The following is a 17,432-nucleotide window of genomic DNA, read 5'->3' on the forward strand; positions in this document are numbered from 1 at the left end:
GGAAACTAACCGAAAAAAGATATCTCAAAACTTCCTCCCATGGCGCATCATTACCCTGAGGACAAAAAAATACTTACTTGTAAAAAATGATGAGATGTTTTTGCGCAAATACGAGTCGATCTACCTTAGCTATCATCCGATAAACCCAAGTCGCTGACCGGGCCACCGGGGACCCCACCTTCCCCCTGGTCAGATACCATGTTTACTTACACGAGTAATTCCCTCTTTCCTATTTCCCGCAGGTAAACAAGGCACACGTACGGACTTGTTTTTTTCCACCCCACAACAACAATCACCTCATGTAGAGGTAGATGTCCTGAGTAATGGTAACGTACTCATACGGTCGCAAGTCTATTTGCTTGGGCGAAAGAAAGGGGGGGAGGGGGACCTAGGGATGAAGAACGTGTTTATGATAATCCAAGCATACTATCAGCAATAAAAGTAGGGGGGGGGGAGGGTTTCTTTTTGCACATTCTCGCTCTACACGTACAACTTTGGTCTCTCCACGCAATTGGCCATGTATTGCCCGACGACAAACAAACAAACAAAACAAATCACATAGACACTCGTATACCATTCCCATGTACCAAAAAAAACTCCATCCCGATACCCTTCTTCCCCTTCCCCTACTTATGAGAAGAAGAAAAAAGAACTAAACGTCCTCCATCCCCTCCCTCACCACGCAAACATACACTTGGTATTCAACAGCCTCGCCCCAAGCATATCATACTCATACCGACTAATCCACCCATCGTTCCCATGACTACTCAGCCGCCCAAACACGCTTCCCCCCTTCCACACCACAACCTGAGGATCAAAATCACGGGGTGGAGGCCCCACAAGAATTTCCTTACCATACCCTGGCCGTAACTCACGGAGCCGCATCTCCAGAAACTCGCGGAGCCCTGGCGTCTTTGAGGCGCCGCCGACGAGCATGATGCCGCCGAAGAAGTCGCGGAGTTTGCGGTCGTCGCCGCGGGCGCCGTGCGCGAGCGACTCGAGGATAGCGTGATCGAGGGCTTGGATGGGGAGGATGGCGTCGCGGGCTTCGGCTACTTTAGTCTTCTCGTCAATCGGGTCGCGGACGAGTAACGGGGGGCCATCACCGTCGCCCATGGGCGTGTCGCGGTCGGGATTGGGTGTGTTGGCGCCTTCGGGGCCGGGGGAGCCTGCCACGGAGGACCGCGGCGTGTTTTCGCCCTCATTTAGCCGGTTGAGCAGACTTAGGGCGTTTGCTTGTGGGCGTTGAGGTGTTGATACCGGGGCGGTGGTGTTTACTGCTTCCAGTGCGCCGTTGCTGATCGGAACGACGGGCTTGCCTGCTGCAGCTTCGATGACGGCAATTTGTGCCTGGGACATGGGGTCGTTTGGCGACCCGTCGTATAGATCTACCGAACGGGGCACCACTTTTCGTCGGTTCTCGAGTTTCCGAGAGTTGTCGAATATTGATGGTTTGAAGAAACCCTATGTATAATCAGCAAACGTACCGTGCCTACTATACATTTGTTACTTACCATTACCGAGAGCATAGTCTCATCGTATGTCTTGAACGTATACTTGCGTGTGTCCTGGTTCCAAGCTCGGAGATGAAAGTCCCAAGTCTGCACCGTGACAGCACCCTCATCCATAGAACAGAACTTTTGCTTTAGCTCTTCAGCAAGCAGCCAGTCGTATCTCCGTTTCAGGTTCATATCCGCATACGGGAAATGGCCGTACAGCATCATCTTGATGAACGTCTCCGTCACGTCGGCACCGCCCATCTTCAAGTTGACGCGTGACTCCTCAGCACACAGCCCTTCATCGACACAGCAAATCGACGTCTTCTGCGCACCAATATCGACCACACATGCAACACCGTAGCCCGCGCCGAATGTAGCCGAGAGAGACTCTTGCTGCAGGCAGACCTTTCCAAGGCCAAGGTCTCGCATCAGGATATCGAGAATCATGGTCACGTACTGTCGTTCGTAGAGATCTGGGATAATGAACACACACTTGTAGTTAACAAGGTCCTTCAGCTTTGTAATCCCCAGTTGGCTCCGGAAGGCTTCTTCGAATATCTTGGAAATGTCGTGGTAGATTTGATTGCGATCGCGGTAGTCTTTCTCGTTGAACGTGCCATTCCGTATGGGCCAGAACAGCTTGTATCTTGGGTTCGACTTCTCTGGAATTCGTAGTGCCTCGTTTCCAGTGAAGAAATCCGGAGCCTTGGTTGGGTCTGCTGGTATCTCTGTCCACTCAATGCGGTTGATGTCGTTGTGCTCCGAGATGATGTCTGGGGGTGACTTTTTGTTGTAGTTTTGGACTAGGTCCTTGGAATTGGGAAGTACTCGTCGCTTGTTAGCGCGCATGCGCGTCCTGAGTTCAGTCGACATGGTCATGTACTGATCGGCAAACTGTATTGCATATTAGTAAATGCAGAACAAGGCCCATCGGGTAACTCACGTCTTCTCCAAACCACTTCTCTGGTTGCGCATCTGTGGATTCAGATGTATCGACCTTGATCCTCTTAGGACAGGGTTCTCCGTCATCCTCCTCGTCTTCGCTCTCTTTCCATTTCCGCGCAATGACCATGGGCACAGTCTTGGGCAACGCATCTGATCCAAGCCCTATCCTCAGGTTCTGACTACCAGGGTGTATTACAATGAGCTTCGAGATGTCAGTCCTCGATGCAAATGAGGCCTCGGCATCTTCCATTGTCTCGTCTGCAGCTTGTGGTGTCGCTCCTTCCGCTGCTGGCACACCCAGCGCGCGTGCGCGATCCTTGTCCCGCGCTTCTTGGACTATGCGGGCTCTCTCCTCGTCTTTCGGATATCGCACTGCAAGAAACTGCTCGTCTCTTTTCAGGAACTCGGTGTAATAGTTTTTCTGGTTGATCATGCCAACTTGCGGCCACGTCGTGAGATCCATGTTGTTGTCTGTCCGCTCCAGCCCTATGATCTGTTAGCCGTCGTATCGATTCAAAGTACACAGGCGTTGTACCCTCTTCCCTCGCCTGGGCCCTGCCTGACTTCTTAACAGCCATCTTGTCTGAGCCGCTGTTTGTGCTTGGTTAAAACTTTCAATGCAAGCCTGTGGCAATCACAAACAAAACTCGAGGTTAAGCAACTCGACGTTTATCCGCTGGGGAGGGTTGCGAAATCGCAATGGTGTTTCTCGTAGAAGTAGGATGCGCTATTAGGCTAAGCTGTAATCAATCTTGGATAGAGCACGCTGCGCTGTGCTCTCAAAAGGCGGTATGTGAGAGGTGACAGCGACTATAGACTTCGTCAGTGGGCGTGTTTTCGTAGCAGAAGATGATGCTGCGTGAAGGCAATGTCCGCGATTGGTGGCAAACGTCAGTTGAAGAGCACAATCAGACTGCGGGGTGCTCTGTTCTATTATGTCTGTAAACAGTCGTGAAACCGCGTGAGAGAACGGCTTTGGTGTTCGTCGTGGTTGCGGCGCGCTTGTCCCGTGATTGGATCGCGAGTCCGCAACTTCGGTTCCACAACCCTTGCTACAAAGCTATGACCATACTACAACTACAGTGCGCGGGGTGATTCGTACCGCATTCAGCTTTAACTCCCAGCCCTCGTGGTATGTCAATAACAATATTTGTAGATCAACTAACCCACGTAGTCTTGCTCTTGGGGCAAGTTACCTGATGTGAAAGTACGGCTGCTGGAACAACAAGCATAATCACACGAAGCTCTCCGCTTGGAACTATAACGGGCGCCTGGGACTTTTTTGCTTACTTTCACTGTCCATTTTGATTCCTACAGAATCCCTCGTAGGGCTGTATTATATTACAAACCATGATACCCATAATTCCGTGATACATTCAGCCCTGAACCCGTCACATCTGTTCTCGACCTTGTCCTGAGCGAAAATTTGGCTGCCGAGTTGCTGGGGACAACAGACATATGCTGCTCAGAACATGAGAGCAGTAGCCACCATACCCAGGAATAGCGCAACGAAAGAAACGCCATTCTCATCAGCTATGCCTGTCTCAATCGTCATGATGCCAGAGGCAGTGGTGGTGACAGTCGTAGTAGACTCGGCCTGCCTGATGACATTCAAACTAGGAAATTTATATCCAATACCAGATGAGGTGCTGTTAATGGCTGAATGTGGATAGCAGGCGGCCGAAACAGCAAGGGAAGTTGAGGAGATGTAGACATTCGAAGACAAGTTAGTGGGTGCGTGCGTGGGAACCAAGTCGAAAGAGGTGAAGTTGAAGACGGGTGAGGTCAAGTTGAAGACTGGAGGTGCCCTCGCCCCGGTAGCTGTTGGAGAACTCGTGGTAGAAGCATTCTTGAACTCAGACCACGTTGGCTTGATGGGGAAAGGTGGTTTAAGCTCAGAGAGCGGGATTGCTGTAAAGGTAGCAGTGATGATAGCCGGTGGCGGGAGGATTGAAGGGGTGGTAGCGGTGCTAGCTCTGACGACCTTCTCTGTAACCGTGACTTGCGTCGTTGACTGGATTGTCGTAGTCGTGGTAAGTTCATCGCAAGCAGAGACATGAAGCCCGGTCTGACTAGAAGATGGCGCATGGGTGGCGCTGCCAGTCACCGTACGAGTAGTAGTTGAGGTGATAGTGACAGTGGTAGTCGGGCCCTGAGTCTCGGGGCACAGATAGGTGAGAATCGTCTGGCCACTGTGGAGCAGCACCGTATCTGTGCAGAGCTTGGGTAACTTGCTACAGCCTTCATCACGAGCAGCCACTGCTTCGAGCGGGGTGAGCTCCACGATATACCCCTCCAGGCCAGTCTGAAAAGCAGCGATTGCTATCTGTGTGTCAGTCTTTTACGAGACGCCGCAGGCACACTTTCCAAGCATAAACAAGTGCAAAGGTACCTACCAGAAACTGCGAACAAGGCAATGGTGCGCATGGCGTGCATGTTTGTAGCGAGATTGGTCTTTAGTATGGCGTGAGAAAGAACAATTATGGACAGTAGAGACTGTAGTGTCAATCACGAAGTTGAAGGAGCGTAGTGTGATGAGGTGAGAGAAACCTTGCAGAGCAGACGACAGTAAACAGTACCTCAGTGAAATGAGCAGAAGACTAGCCCTTGCACCTTGCAAACGGCTAGTGGCCAATGAGAGCGAAGCCTACCATCGTATTTTGGAGGTCGAGGCCTGCGAGTGTTTGTTCTGTGTTTGGTGACTGGTTCTTACTGCTCTTGCTTGTTTAGTAAGACGAATGCGTCTGGTAAACAACAAACGCCAAGACAGTGTTGACAGTGCCCAGTCAAGGCAGTCGCGGTAGGGTAGTTGTGTATACTACTTAGCTCTCTTATTCACTGTCCGTGTACACATAGGCCTCTCAGTGTTTAGAGAATGTATCTTAAGAGAATATTATCTTATCACTTCATTACCCAACAATGAATCTCATTTACACAGACACGTCCACCAAACACAAATGCATAGTACAAGCTAATCGTAATGGACCGAAAAATATGCAAGACGTTCAAAATTAAGCCCATCCCTGTGAGCACAACATCGAGCATTAAGCAGACTAAAGAAAAACTCATCTTGCCTCATACGTTAAGAAAAAAAAACTAATAAATAATTCAAATTCATAACTCTATATTTTCGCTCATAAAGAAACAGGCTTATATCTCACGCCCTAGCAACAAAATTGGCATACTGTATATGTTTTTGAAAGAAACAAGCCCCTGCGTTCCAACTTCTCTTAGGCCAAAAGGAGAGAAATAATGATGAATAATGAAGAATGATGTCGAGGCCATGCAAGAAAGTGCGCGCTGCCATGCATGCCAAATGTCTAAACAAAACAAGATAAGCAGAAAATGAAGGAATAAAAACTTTGCCCAGTGTTTGTGAAAAAGAATGCCGCTGAAGGATGGCTCGCGCTGAGCGTCCGTATGCAATCGCCAAAATGTTGGGAAAAAGTGCTTTGTGTGGGAGCATGTCAAGCCTGTCGACAATGTCCATAAAAAACTTGCGCATGTCGTGGAAATACATATGTACGAGTTTGTTGAGTCAAAGGCGTTTGCCTTGGGAATCTCCAAGTACATCTTAGCCGGGTCGTCGGAAAGCCTCCACGTTCAACGTGGGTGTCTCAACTTGTCTGTTCGTCGGCACGCCTTCATTCTTCCTCCTATCAAAGAAATTCTGGCACTCATGGCTGATGAAGGTCCATTCCGCAAGCGCACGTCCGGCATAGGTACTTGACGTCACAGCAGCACCAACGGGCGGTGTGCTAAGGACGGGTTCGAGGTTGATGCCCTTCTGCATCAAGAGGTTCTGTGCTGGAAGTGGGAGTCGTGGAGGCTGGAGGCGCATAGGTTGGTATGCACCGAAGCGCTTGTCAACCCATTCTAGAGAGAAGCGGAAATGGTATGACCGATGGGTAACCGGCAGTGGTGCCGGTGCTGGGGTTTCGGCAGCCGCAGGACTAGAAGATGCTTCGTTGGCCGAATTAGCGCCAGTGGTCTTACTGGCGTTCTCCCTGTCTTTAGCGGGCCCGGGACTCTTTGATTTAGCATTCTGTTTCGAACTTCCTCCCATGAGGCTACGCAAAATATTCCATCTACCTTTGCCTGAATCCTCTTCCGGAAGATCGGGCGAGTCTGTTGGTGGAGGAGGTGTTGGTCGAAGCTCGGCTTCCGAAATCAAGGGAGCTGGAAGAGAGGGCTTTCGCTGATGGGGATTTTGGACCACACCGTCGAATGTGAGAAAAGGACCACTATTGGTCACAATAGGATTATCATTACGTATGATGAGAAAGCGTCGGCCTGGTGCAGGGTTGCAAGCCTGTGTCGACGGGTAAATAGTCTGTTTACGCTCAGCCTCTTCTTGAAGCCAAAGGTAGTGAGACCAGATTGACCGGAGACGGTCACTCAAAGCGCGTTTGATCGCTCTACAAATATGTCAGTATACAGTGTAATGGTGAAGAAGTCGCTTTATACTCACACTTCGACTTCGGTGTCAATGCCATCGAATCGAGCGACTCGCCAGCAGATCAGCCGCATAAAGTAGGCGCGCACCATAGGACACCAGTGGTTGAAACGGCTTTCGAAAAATTCGGGTTCCAGAAGGAACTGGAGGCAAAGCCCTTCTTTTCGTTGGTCGTCCGAGGTCAGAGTTGCCCAACTGCTATAGAGGAAGGCGTACAGCCTAATCTCGGTAGCGGTGTTGTGACTAGCAGCCATGGCTTTGAACACGGTTAGCCAGAAAGGCCAGTCCATGATCGTATGGTGATCGCTGTCGTGTTGCTCGTAGCGAACGAGGATGACAAGAGCCTCTTCAAGAAAGTCGCAGAGGGTATAGCAGGCACTGTTGTTGTAAATTGAAATCTTGCGTGCTTGTGCCTGCAGAAGACGAGCAAAACTCTCAGCAAACATCTTCCTGGCAATGTGAAGATGGGCATTTCGCTCGGAAAGGAAATCGCGTATCAACATTATGATTCGGTTTTCCTGCATCATGCGGGTGGCGTTTGCTGGTGGAAGAGCGAGGTTCGAGGCAGAAGCATCAGGTTCCAGGACATCGTCAAAGGTAATTGCCGATGTATCCTCCGGCAGCTGCTGCTGTTGCTGCGGTACAGCATTCCTGTTGATGGTTGCATCCAAGTTAACCAAAAGCTGGGCATGAACCATAATCAATCCAGGTACACAAATGCGCTCCGCATTGGTAGGCTCAAGGGGTAGGAAATCGCTGACCAGAATGTGGAAGTGCTTGACAAAAACGTAAAACAGATCGCTCTCGGCGCCAGACCAGCGCTTTGTCCAAAGTCCGTACCAGTCGATGTTGGCCATGGCGAGCGGGGGTAAAATGGGCTTGTGCAGTTGACGCATGAGTCGGTTCAGGGAAAGTAACTTGAGTGGGAGAAGCATAGGTGGGAAAGATGCTGCAACTCGGTCGGATACCGAGTCCAAACGATCCAACTTTGACACACCTGACTCTTCCATTACCCGTCTCATCATTTCGAGAGACGGGCTCCACAGACGCACCAAAACATCGGCGACTCCAGGGCAGAAGCAGAAAGCATATGCACATGTCTTTCCACAAAACGTGACCAGACTTGCAGCAGCGTTTCGCAAAGACATTTTTTCTACAACAAAAGCCATTTGCGACTGCAAGTTTTGCGTGAAGATGTTGCGTACATTGTGATGAACAGATTCTGCGAGGAAGTCGGCCGAGCTGGAGCTGGAGGCGCCCGAACTAGTCGTAGATGCAGACAATGGTTCTTCGCGGTCTGCCAGGGCACAAAAGGGCGAGGGGTAGAGTCTCCACTCGGGTCTCTCCATGATTGCAGCGATACCCTCGAGGATAACCGGACGGTCTGTGCCAGAGATGGACTGGTTGTTCGGGCCTGCCACGAGCTCCAAGAGACCGGTCCACCAGCCATTGAGAATGTTTACGCGGCGGTCGAGATCTTCAGGCCTGAGCTTCTGGTCTACAGGCCGATGGGCATGTTGACGGAGAAAAGGAAGAAGGGAAGTTCGAACCACGTTTGCCTTGAGGGAACTGGATTTGGATTGGAACCTATGTGTTGTTAGTTTGAGTCATGTTGTTGGAGCAAAGGGGCCATACTTGCGCAGATCCGCATCGAGGGATCTGAATGCGTTCCATAACTCATCCTTTTTGCGGGGTTCAGTCTTGATGCCTTTTAGCTTTTCTGCAGAGATGTCGCGTGGTAGCGGAGGAACGACGTGGGTGGGGCTGACTGGCGTTCGATGCTGGGGATAATGCGGGAGCTGTTCAGTCGAGAATGACTTGGGCACTGAGGGCGAGTTGGAGGCATTGGCAGTTGTGGTGAAGATGCCGCTGAGGCGCTTGTTCTTCTTGCTCAAAGGAGGTGGGATTTCCTCCTGTACAGTATCTCTTGCCTCGGACTCCTCTGGGATACTTTCAGTGGTCGTCTGCGTCTTGTGCTTGGGCGGTTCGACGGCTGATTGTGTCTTTTTCGGACTAGGTTCCTTTTTCTTGAGTTTCTTATCCTTGGATGGTGACGTCGATTCTCTAGACTGTTGCGGGCCAATGACCCACGACTTCCTGCGTAGATTTGTCAAGGAGCGCGAGGGTGAAGGCGAAGGCGAGTCTGCCTGTTTGACAGCCTCTGGTCGGCCGCGTTCTGGCTTTGGTTCTGCGGACGGATCTCGGCTCCTAGTGGAGAAGGGCAGAAACCTTGAGGAGCGGCGGGATGCTGGCGTCGGCCTTAGCTGAGGCATCTGCACGTCAGGCAGCTCTGGAGCATCCTCTGACGAGGGACTAGACCCATCTGAGTGGCTCTCGGAGGTCCTCTCTTCGCTCCTGGAGCGATCGGCATCATCCTCGGAGGCTCTCCTTCGCTCAGCAACAGGCGAACCCTTGTCGAGATCCTTCACCTGGGGAAAGTATGTGTACGAGGCAGCCTTTGGCAGTTGGGCGCGTTCGGGTTCCTGGGGCAGCTGGAGGACGGCGTCGGAAGTGGCCCTGTTCCTGCCGCGGAGGGCATTGGTGATGGAGTAGTGGCTGCGAGGAGCCTGCGCGACGGCGACGGGCATGGCGGAATAGGGAGCGGGCGCAGCGAAGCAGTGGCTAGACAGCCCTTCTTCAATGCAAGTCGAGTACGCGTCTCGGGCACGCTACGGGCTCATGGCGGAGTAATCGGACGGGAAGCGGCGTGGTGCTGGCAAGCTGGTATTAGGCGGGCCGTTGACAAGGCCGTTGGGCAGGCTCCAATAGAGTAGCGACAGTGGTTGCGGGAGCGACGTCACAGTAGAGGCTGAGGGGCCGGGGAGGAGGGGGCAGGCAGAGGCTTATTGGAGGGGGGCAGCGGGGATGTGCAGCAGCAGGGCAGCAGGGAGTTGGAGAGTAGAGAAACAGAAAGACAGTTCAGCGAGTGTTCAGTATTCGGCGAGTGTTCAGTAGCGACTGGACTGGCAGAAGATTCAGGTTTGAGGTTCTGGTCCGAGCTGGGACTGCGACTGCTGGCACTAGTACATAGATAGGACGGCTACGGGGGGGGCCAGCAGGTTGATTGAGCTAGTATTGCTGCGAGTGGCGGTGGTGCTGCTACTCTATTGCCTCAATGGTGTGCGCGCGCGGGTGCAGGCCCACTTGCAAGCTAGCAGGGATGCAGGGCAGATCGCGTCGGAGCGATGGTTCTATATTAAAAACGGGCGCATTCGTCGCAGTCGTGTCATCTGCCATTCGTCTACTGATGCGTCCTGTGCCTGTGCCTGTGCCTGTGCCGTTTGCTTGACGTACTCGTTCTCGCGCGTTCCCATGGCCAGCTTGGCCGCTGGCTGTGTCGTCTCGTCAACGCCATTGCCGCTTCGCCGCTGTCCAGCGCATTATAGCCATGGGCCGTGTCAGATATGGATCGATGCATTTACCGACTGCACATATTATCAATACTCTGCCAATGCGCGCCCGCCCCCTAACAGGCCCCTACTGCTCGCCGCTCCTCGCTAGGCCCCAGTGGGCCCGCCGAACCATCTTGTTTTTTCGCGACGTGAACTGTGAACACTGCAATCTCTGCAGCGGCCTTGACCACAATCTCCTTGCCCACTGCTCTGACCTGACACGCTGCTTGTGGCCCCCGCGTGCTTATCGCCCGGTTTCAGTGTGAAGACATCGTTGCGTCAGCCCCGGGCGTCGCTTGTCTGTCTCTTACCTGCGCGTCTGCTTCGCCTACGTACCACTGGTGCTGCTGCTGCTGCTACTACTGCTGGCAATGGTACATGGATATGGATACGGATACGGCTGGCTGCAATCCAGGGCAAACCCCTCAACTGACCGTCCGTCTGCGTCCGCCTTGATCCATACTATGGACATCCACTAGTCGTGCACCATGCATGCCAAAGCCGTAAGTGTACACATGCGGCAGAGCCCACCGCTGCTGGATTCAACATTCCCGCCTTCAGGCCCACGCTTTCGCCCTATTCCTCCGACTTTCCGACCACACTAGCCGCCAATATCGGGAATTGGAGCCTACAAGACAGTCGGCACTGCATCCCGTGGCTTATCTGAGGGGCCGTGGTTTGCTCAATTTGTTTGGGACATGCACATGTAATGCAGCAGATCAATCGGCCTATGCTGCACGGCGCGGAACAGCCTGCGTCGAGTCAGTCGCGAAATACACATACATACGTGTCGTACGCGCATGTTGATCAAAACAGCAATCCACCACCGCTAGCATACCTACTACTGCCATGTTGTCTACCGTGCGTCTTGCTGACTGACCTTGTCCCTCACCAGTCCGACGCTCCCAAAAGCAATTCACTCTTGGCAACTCTTATCCCCCATGCCGAAACCCACACCCCGCCACCCTCTCCGCGTCCTGCATGCCACGCATCCAACAAACTTGCTTCTCTTGCCATAGCCTTCGTCATACACAATGGTGCTCACAAAAAGTACCGCCTTCAACAACCAAAGAGGCGGCCACCATGCCAGTCTGTGCTGAGATTGTTGCGGGATATTTACATCATAAGAGTGATGAGCGTGTAGATCAATGCCCGCCATTGACCGCCGACAACCATGGCTGCTGAATAGCTCACATTCGCAACTCAGCCCCCGACAATGTGCACGTACACGTACTTACATTCAGCCAATATGCTCAAATCCCCCTGTGCAACCCCATCCATGTCCTGTTACTTACCCTTGATCCCTCCACCAATTTACTATGTTCACTCAACCAAACAATCAATCAATCTAGATGGGGCCTATCACATAAGCAATCCATATCGTCACCCGCGTATCTTGTCACGTGATATACATGTTCCTAGACAATGCACCCAATGGCTCAGCATTTTTGTTGCCCAAGTGGTATTGACACAGTCGCTAGTATTTTGATACATCTAGTCCTTCACCCAGCAATCTTCTGCGTCTAGTGGGTAGCACCGGCGGTGGTGATGCTCTCGTCCTCCTCCTCAAACCAGTCCTCCTGAGGCAGGACCTCGCCGTCCTCAGATGAAGCGCCCTCAACCTCAACAGTCTGTGTCTCGTACGCCTTGAGCTCGCTCGCAATGTCCGTCTCTTCGGGAGATGCGGGGGCCTTGGGGATGGCGAACTTCTTGACCTGGCCCTCGGCGTCAGAGGCCTTGACTTGCGGGACCTTGTAGTTCTTGAGCTCGCGGAGGTACATGTCCTGCACTAGGTCGGCTACAACACCAATTGGGTCAGTATTGTCGGATTTTCGAGCGGCTAGGATGAATCACCTGATCGGACGGCGGTGGGGGTGATGAAGGTGCGGCGAGCGACGTAGGCAGGTTGCTGCCGGGCGACGCGGACGAGCGCCTGACGCTGCAGCGGGTCAGTACACATCCAATTCCCACCAGCGAGAGGAGCCTACCGAGGCCCTGATGGATTGCGCAATCATTGTTGATATGTCGGGGGTGGGGAGCTGGCAATTGGAAGCTACAAGGTGAAGGTCGATGTTGGGGAAAAACCGTGGACCGCAGCTTGACCTGCCACCCAAGACGGTTTAGCGCGGGCGGAATGCCAAGCCTCGCAGGCAACGGGCTGCGCGCTCGAGACATAAGGTTTCCATTGCCGTTCTCCGACCTTCGTTCCTCCAGCCCTCTGCAACCACACTCGTTTCCTGCGTCCCGTGCCCAAGAGCAGTCTCCAAGTGTCGGTCTCGCGAGCCCCATAGCTAGAATCCAGAATACAAGCCTAGAACTACTTCCCCTTCGTGAAGAAAGAAAGAAAGAAACATGTCCTACGCACCTGACGGCCGCCTCCTGTCGCCTGGTGAGGTATACGAAGCGGCGCCCGTGCAGGTCAAGGACGACGAGTGGCAAGAGGACCTGAATGTTGCTTTGATCTGCCCCGACTGCAAAGAGAACCCTCCCAATCTGGTAGAAGAGTTCAGTGCTGGCGATACAATCTGCGGCTCCTGTGGTCGCGTCCTCGCCGACAGAATCATCGACACCCGCTCGGAATGGAGAACCTTCTCTAATGACGGCAAGTGGCGCCCTCTTACTTGCATCAGTGAGGCGCATGCTAACATTGTATGTCTTCAGACCAAGGTAACGATGATCCATCACGTATTGGTGACGCTGCCAACCCCCTTCTGCACGGCTCCCAGCTTCAGACTGAGATCGGTTTTGGTGACGGTGGCATGAGGGTTCGCGATCTTTCCAGGGCTCACAACAAGAGCAACCACGACAAGGTCAACAAGGCGCTGCAGGCTGCCTACGGTCAGATCACAGCGCTCTGTGATAGTCAGAACATTAGCAGACCGACGGCCGAAACGGCCAAAATGCTCTACAAGATGACGGACGACGCGAAGCTGTTCAAGGGCAAGTCACAGGATGCCATCATCGCCGGCTGTATCTTCATAGCCTGTCGAAAGCATGACCAGCAGCGCAGTTTCCGCGAAATCTTCAAAATGACCAACGTGTCCAAGAAGGAAGTCGGTCGCACCTTCAAAGTTCTCGAAGCTTTTATTCAGAAATCACAGAACAGCGGTCCATCAGTCGCCGGCAACGGAGCTGTCATTGACACAGTCAACCTTCTCAACCAAAAGGGCGGTACCACTGCCACCAGCGCCGCCAGCCTCATGCCTCGTGCCTGTGCCAAGCTGGCTTTGGGCACCCAGGTCCAAATGGTGGCCGAAGAGTGTGCCGACCAGGTCGCTCACTATGGTGTCGCAGCCGGTCGATCTCCTCTGTCTATCGCTGGTGCTTGTCTCTACCTGGTTTCACATCTCATGGGCCAGCCCAAGTCACCAAAGGAAATCGGCCTCGCCGTCGAAGTCAGCGACGGCACCATTCGTACTGCGTACAAACTCATGCATATGGAGCAGGATAAGATCATCAAGGATGAATGGATTGTAAAGGGTGGTGACCGGTCTAGGATCCCTGCTGCTTAGATTTTCTCGTTTCAACTACTACACAGGGAACTTGGGGTGGGTGTTGTACGGGTTCACGTTTTGAACATTTTTTTTCTCTTACTTTTCTTTTTCTTTACTATCAAACACCCGTTCTTCCTTTTCTTCTCTCATCAAAATCAACATTTCATGGCATACGAGGGACTGGAGTTTTATCTTGTGTTTCAGACCTTTTTTTTAGGTTCTTCGGTTCCTTATCTCAGGTTTCTTTTTTTTCATTCTACCTAAGTTGGGATTTTAACGTCTGGGGAAGGTGAAAGAAAGATTGAGACGGCCAATTGCCATGAAAAAATATGATACCCGGATAGATTGGCGGGGAGGTGGGGGCAAACCCGGAAGGAGAATATTCAGATTGTGAAAAATGGGCGTTTTTTGGTTTTGTGCGGGTATGAAGTAATGTGGATGAGAAACTACTAGACAAGAAAATGAGAATGCTGTTGCGGTGTCTATGTTCGTGTTGTATACCGTGATGCTGCATCTATCCCACTCAAGTCTTCACATGCCACACCAATTACCTCTCTCACACTGACTTGGATACATTGATGCCTAGATTACTCTTGCCTCCCCAACAAAAACCACATTTACTGGTCGCCCCCACTCTGATTTGATATCAAGTGATTTCTACTCGCTAAGAAACAAACTCTACTTTCGTCATGAAATCAAACAACAGTACCTTTTACTTGGTCATCTCTTTATTACCTACATCCACATTGGCTATTACACGCGCAGCTGTACAGACTGTGACTATCACACGCGTTTCTTATTAGCAAATTGTCCTCGGCACCAACAGATTCGATTACACATAAAACAGATTCATACGCCCGCGCCAATTCTAAACTCTCAATTTTAACCAGTTAGGATATCACAAAACCCAACCAACCCTTTTCATAACCTTTCTTCTAATCCTCACGCACTTCCCGTCAAACGTAATCTATACCAAACTCATCCCCCATCCATCCATACATGCCAACCCAACCATTCAAACTTCCAGCATCCGTCCCTTCATCCACTCGCCAAACCCGCCTTCAGCAACACTCTTACTAAACGCGACCCAAAACGCCTGTTTCTCGCTCACAGGTCTCGCGCATCGCTCAACTAGCGCCTTAACTTTGATATCCCTCAAGCCCTTGATAGCCATGACCTGCTCCGCCCACTCGAGATCCACGCCACCGAAATCTCCACTGCCGCCAAGCCACTCGTTCTTCATGCGCAGCATGGTATCAAAGTCGGACGGGTTCATAGGCGTAATAGAATCCCAGGCTTGGTCGGGCTTGCCGGCAATCATTTGAAGCTTGAGCGTACTCAAATGTATGCTTGAGCCGCCTCCTGTAGCCAGGGTATTGTCTGTTGCGCCGGCCAGATAGGCGCACATTCCTGCCCATTCTGCACGATCGAATTCCTTTGCGTATGGTAGTGCTTTTTTCGTCAGACTGAGGTGTCTGATTGAGGCCCGACTTCGTGGTGTTAGGTCCGATAGGAAGGGTACCACGGCTTCCACGCTCATGTGGAAACTAAACGTATATGTGGAGTAGAGCATTTTGCTCGCTTCGGCGTGTATTTGCGAGTTTATACACATTAGGGAGGGAACCGTATGGCGCAGATGTGCGGTATAGGGCGAGAGAAGGACGCGGTAGGTCGTTGGTGCCGTGGTTGTAAGAAACGGGCCTTGGAAAGTTCAGTTAGCAGATGTCTTGTTTGTTTGACAGAGCATTTGAGAGCCATCCGTGTCTCGCGTCTCGCGCCTTCAATCTTCAAGATAATTCCAAGCGGTTGGACAATCTGACTTACCAGTCCTTACATGATAAGCACTCCTCCTTTTCCATGTCTTCAGGCCTTGACTCCCCAACCAAGGATCGATTGTCCGTACGCTCAAAGTGAACGGGTCGTTGTTCGTGTCCTCGGAGAAGTAGGTATGGAAATCGGGTACCAAATTCGCGACCGACGTTCCGCGTCCAGAGTAGGGTGTCTTTGAGGGTAGCAATAGATATTCGTAGATCATAAGGCGGATCTCGAAAGGTAAACGGAGAAGCGACGAGGTTGGAAGACCCTCAGTCATGGTTGGTGTTGAATCCATGATAAGGAGTTATCTTCAGCTGGAACTTGGGCGCAACCTACACAGTTGAAGCGTACTAGATGCTGCAAAATGTGTCGGATTACGACCTGCCAGGATAACGACTGATGTCAGAAAGCAAGGGACCTTTTAATCAGTCAATCAATCAGTGTAATGCTTCTGACTGAGGCGTGACTCGGATGCTTCTCAGCTTCTGGAAACAATGGCCACTAGAGCAAGGTGCATTACATAAAACGCGGAGTCAGAATTCAAAAGAAACTTTGCAGGTAGTGGACGCGCAGGGCGGGCTCGCCGCCATTTTGTTTATCAACGTGTTAGGCATTGCGTGTTGTGCCGTCTCGTCACCGGCATTACAGTGCTGAAAAATAAACTCGGGCAATACCTTGATGACCAGGATGCATGGCTGAGATCACCTTGCCACGTATAGTAAAGGCCGTTGGGCGATCTGTACTCGATATAGTATGGCTGGAGATCTAGAAGTGCAGTAGCTTGCCGAAAGTTGGCTGAGGTGGAAATGACATTCCGAGGGCGTTGCTATCGATAAAGTTGAAGGCGGTGAAGAAACGTAAGCCACAGTCCGGCGACGCTGATATGGATTGCGTGTTACACCGAGTTTGTTTCAACAATTCGTAATCCGGCATATCGTAGTTGCTGAATTCACGTGAAGCTTCCCGGCTAGTGTCAGCACCGACGTTACTACTTTGTCAGAATAGCCTCGGCAGAGAGGGTGAAAGATCCTATCGCAATGACGAAATCGAGACTCCAGCTGAGCAAGGTGTCTGTCGGATAAGGTAGTGATAGTGCGAAAATCACATCGGGGATGTGTCGGAACAACCACAATTGTTTGCATGCTTTGTATCGGCCCTTTTGATTAAGATTCGGAAAACATGCCCTGGCCTGCGCTTGTGCTGTACCCTAGGCGTTGCAATGGCTACTGTACTTATATAGAGTAGTATAGGATGGTCAGGTGGCGGAAAAAGCCATGCTGGTCCATAGCGGAGCTGTGATGAATGTATAGCTTCAGAGTAGTGTTGACATTGGATTGATGAAACAAATGTGAGTGTTCAGCACTCGTACATAGTTGTCGTAGGCGAAATGGTTAGCGTCTCAACCCAAACAGGTACGTACCTGCAGCGCTGGACCCTGTGCCAAGGCCCAAACGTCATCGCAACAGGACGAGGCAGTCTGCATCCGAACACATCTATCGGCATCCTCGCAAACTGGCAGGTCTCGACATTCACAGCGGACTGCAAAATTACGCAACTTCTCCACAGCAATGAAAACACGAGTTCATGCCATGTTCAATGATATCATTGCTCAGCTGTAGCAGCTCCATCACAACTCCGTTGAGCTATCCTAATCTCAAGTGCTGCTCTTTGCCCACACCCTAAACCTTTAGCTATACCCTAATACAATTTTCTCTCAAAGTGCCAGAGAAGAAAAGTCAAGTGCAAGCAGAAAACCAGACAAACAAACGTCTTTTTGAGTTTATCCCTCCCTTGCGGATATGAACGCCTCGCGACTGAGCACGTAAACTTT

At 51.6% G+C, this 17,432-nt stretch overlaps 6 protein-coding genes across 6 annotated transcripts; 1 reads left to right on the plus strand and 5 right to left on the minus strand.

Moving 5' to 3' along the window:
- Positions 1-375: 375 nt before the first annotated feature.
- COCSADRAFT_202377 (uncharacterized protein) lies at positions 376-3,383 on the minus strand. Its single transcript, XM_007705182.1, has 4 exons — positions 2,980-3,383; positions 2,443-2,930; positions 1,515-2,393; positions 376-1,464 (listed from the first exon to the last, which is right to left on the minus strand). Exons 1-4 carry the CDS (start codon positions 3,020-3,022, stop codon positions 676-678), a joined length of 2,199 nt encoding a protein of 732 aa, XP_007703372.1. The 5' UTR covers positions 3,023-3,383; the 3' UTR covers positions 376-675.
- Positions 3,384-3,909: 526 nt separating this feature from the next.
- On the minus strand, positions 3,910-5,038 carry COCSADRAFT_345149 (uncharacterized protein; the record flags this gene model as incomplete). Its single annotated transcript, XM_007705183.1, has 2 exons — positions 4,841-5,038; positions 3,910-4,766 (listed from the first exon to the last, which is right to left on the minus strand). The coding sequence occupies exons 1-2, from the start codon at positions 4,878-4,880 to the stop codon at positions 3,910-3,912; spliced, it is 897 nt and encodes a 298-aa protein (XP_007703373.1). The 5' UTR covers positions 4,881-5,038.
- A 980-nt stretch (positions 5,039-6,018) lies between these two features.
- COCSADRAFT_163429 (uncharacterized protein) lies at positions 6,019-9,488 on the minus strand (the record flags this gene model as incomplete). Its single annotated transcript, XM_007705184.1, has 3 exons — positions 6,019-6,862; positions 6,916-8,487; positions 8,536-9,488. The coding sequence occupies 3 exons, from the start codon at positions 9,486-9,488 to the stop codon at positions 6,019-6,021; spliced, it is 3,369 nt and encodes a 1,122-aa protein (XP_007703374.1).
- Positions 9,489-11,606: 2,118 nt separating this feature from the next.
- Positions 11,607-12,341, minus strand: COCSADRAFT_39742 (uncharacterized protein). Its single transcript, XM_007704906.1, has 3 exons — positions 12,281-12,341; positions 12,147-12,231; positions 11,607-12,090 (listed from the first exon to the last, which is right to left on the minus strand). Exons 1-3 carry the CDS (start codon positions 12,305-12,307, stop codon positions 11,816-11,818), a joined length of 387 nt encoding a protein of 128 aa, XP_007703096.1. The 5' UTR covers positions 12,308-12,341; the 3' UTR covers positions 11,607-11,815.
- Positions 12,342-12,479: 138 nt separating this feature from the next.
- COCSADRAFT_39743 (uncharacterized protein) lies at positions 12,480-14,267 on the plus strand. The gene is made up of 2 exons (XM_007704907.1): positions 12,480-12,894; positions 12,954-14,267. Exons 1-2 carry the CDS (start codon positions 12,645-12,647, stop codon positions 13,802-13,804), a joined length of 1,101 nt encoding a protein of 366 aa, XP_007703097.1. The 5' UTR covers positions 12,480-12,644; the 3' UTR covers positions 13,805-14,267.
- A 296-nt stretch (positions 14,268-14,563) lies between these two features.
- On the minus strand, positions 14,564-16,234 carry COCSADRAFT_39744 (uncharacterized protein). The gene is made up of 2 exons (XM_007704908.1): positions 15,611-16,234; positions 14,564-15,487 (listed from the first exon to the last, which is right to left on the minus strand). The coding sequence occupies exons 1-2, from the start codon at positions 15,876-15,878 to the stop codon at positions 14,802-14,804; spliced, it is 954 nt and encodes a 317-aa protein (XP_007703098.1). The 5' UTR covers positions 15,879-16,234; the 3' UTR covers positions 14,564-14,801.
- Positions 16,235-17,432: the final 1,198 nt, after the last annotated feature.

This window comes from Bipolaris sorokiniana (genome assembly GCF_000338995.1).
Source record: "Bipolaris sorokiniana ND90Pr unplaced genomic scaffold COCSAscaffold_13, whole genome shotgun sequence".
Classification (NCBI taxonomy): domain Eukaryota; kingdom Fungi; phylum Ascomycota; class Dothideomycetes; order Pleosporales; family Pleosporaceae; genus Bipolaris; species Bipolaris sorokiniana.

What these genes read in the sequence shown, in the direction of transcription:
- COCSADRAFT_202377 (XM_007705182.1), bottom strand. Translation starts at nt 3,022, where the DNA reads ATGGCTGTTAAGAAGTCAGGCAGGGCCCAGGCGAGGGAAGAGG. An exon ending in GGCCCAGGCGAGGGAAGAGG is followed by an intron (nt 2,931 to 2,979) that starts GTACAACGCCTG and finishes AACAGATCATAG; the next exon opens with GGCTGGAGCGGACAGACAAC. An exon ending in AGAAGTGGTTTGGAGAAGAC is followed by an intron (nt 2,394 to 2,442) that starts GTGAGTTACCCG and finishes TATGCAATACAG; the next exon opens with TTTGCCGATCAGTACATGAC.
- COCSADRAFT_39742 (XM_007704906.1), bottom strand. Translation starts at nt 12,307, where the DNA reads ATGATTGCGCAATCCATCAGGGCCTCG. An exon ending in CGCAATCCATCAGGGCCTCG is followed by an intron (nt 12,232 to 12,280) that starts GTAGGCTCCTCT and finishes GACCCGCTGCAG; the next exon opens with CGTCAGGCGCTCGTCCGCGT. An exon ending in CCCCACCGCCGTCCGATCAG is followed by an intron (nt 12,091 to 12,146) that starts GTGATTCATCCT and finishes TTGGTGTTGTAG; the next exon opens with CCGACCTAGTGCAGGACATG.
- COCSADRAFT_39744 (XM_007704908.1), bottom strand. Translation starts at nt 15,878, where the DNA reads ATGACTGAGGGTCTTCCAACCTCGTCGCTTCTCCGTTTACCTTTCGAG. An exon ending in TGCTTATCATGTAAGGACTG is followed by an intron (nt 15,488 to 15,610) that starts GTAAGTCAGATT and finishes GAACTTTCCAAG; the next exon opens with GCCCGTTTCTTACAACCACG.
- COCSADRAFT_39743 (XM_007704907.1), top strand. Translation starts at nt 12,645, where the DNA reads ATGTCCTACGCACCTGACGGCCGCCTCCTGTCGCCTGGTGAGGTATAC. An exon ending in GAGAACCTTCTCTAATGACG is followed by an intron (nt 12,895 to 12,953) that starts GCAAGTGGCGCC and finishes GTATGTCTTCAG; the next exon opens with ACCAAGGTAACGATGATCCA.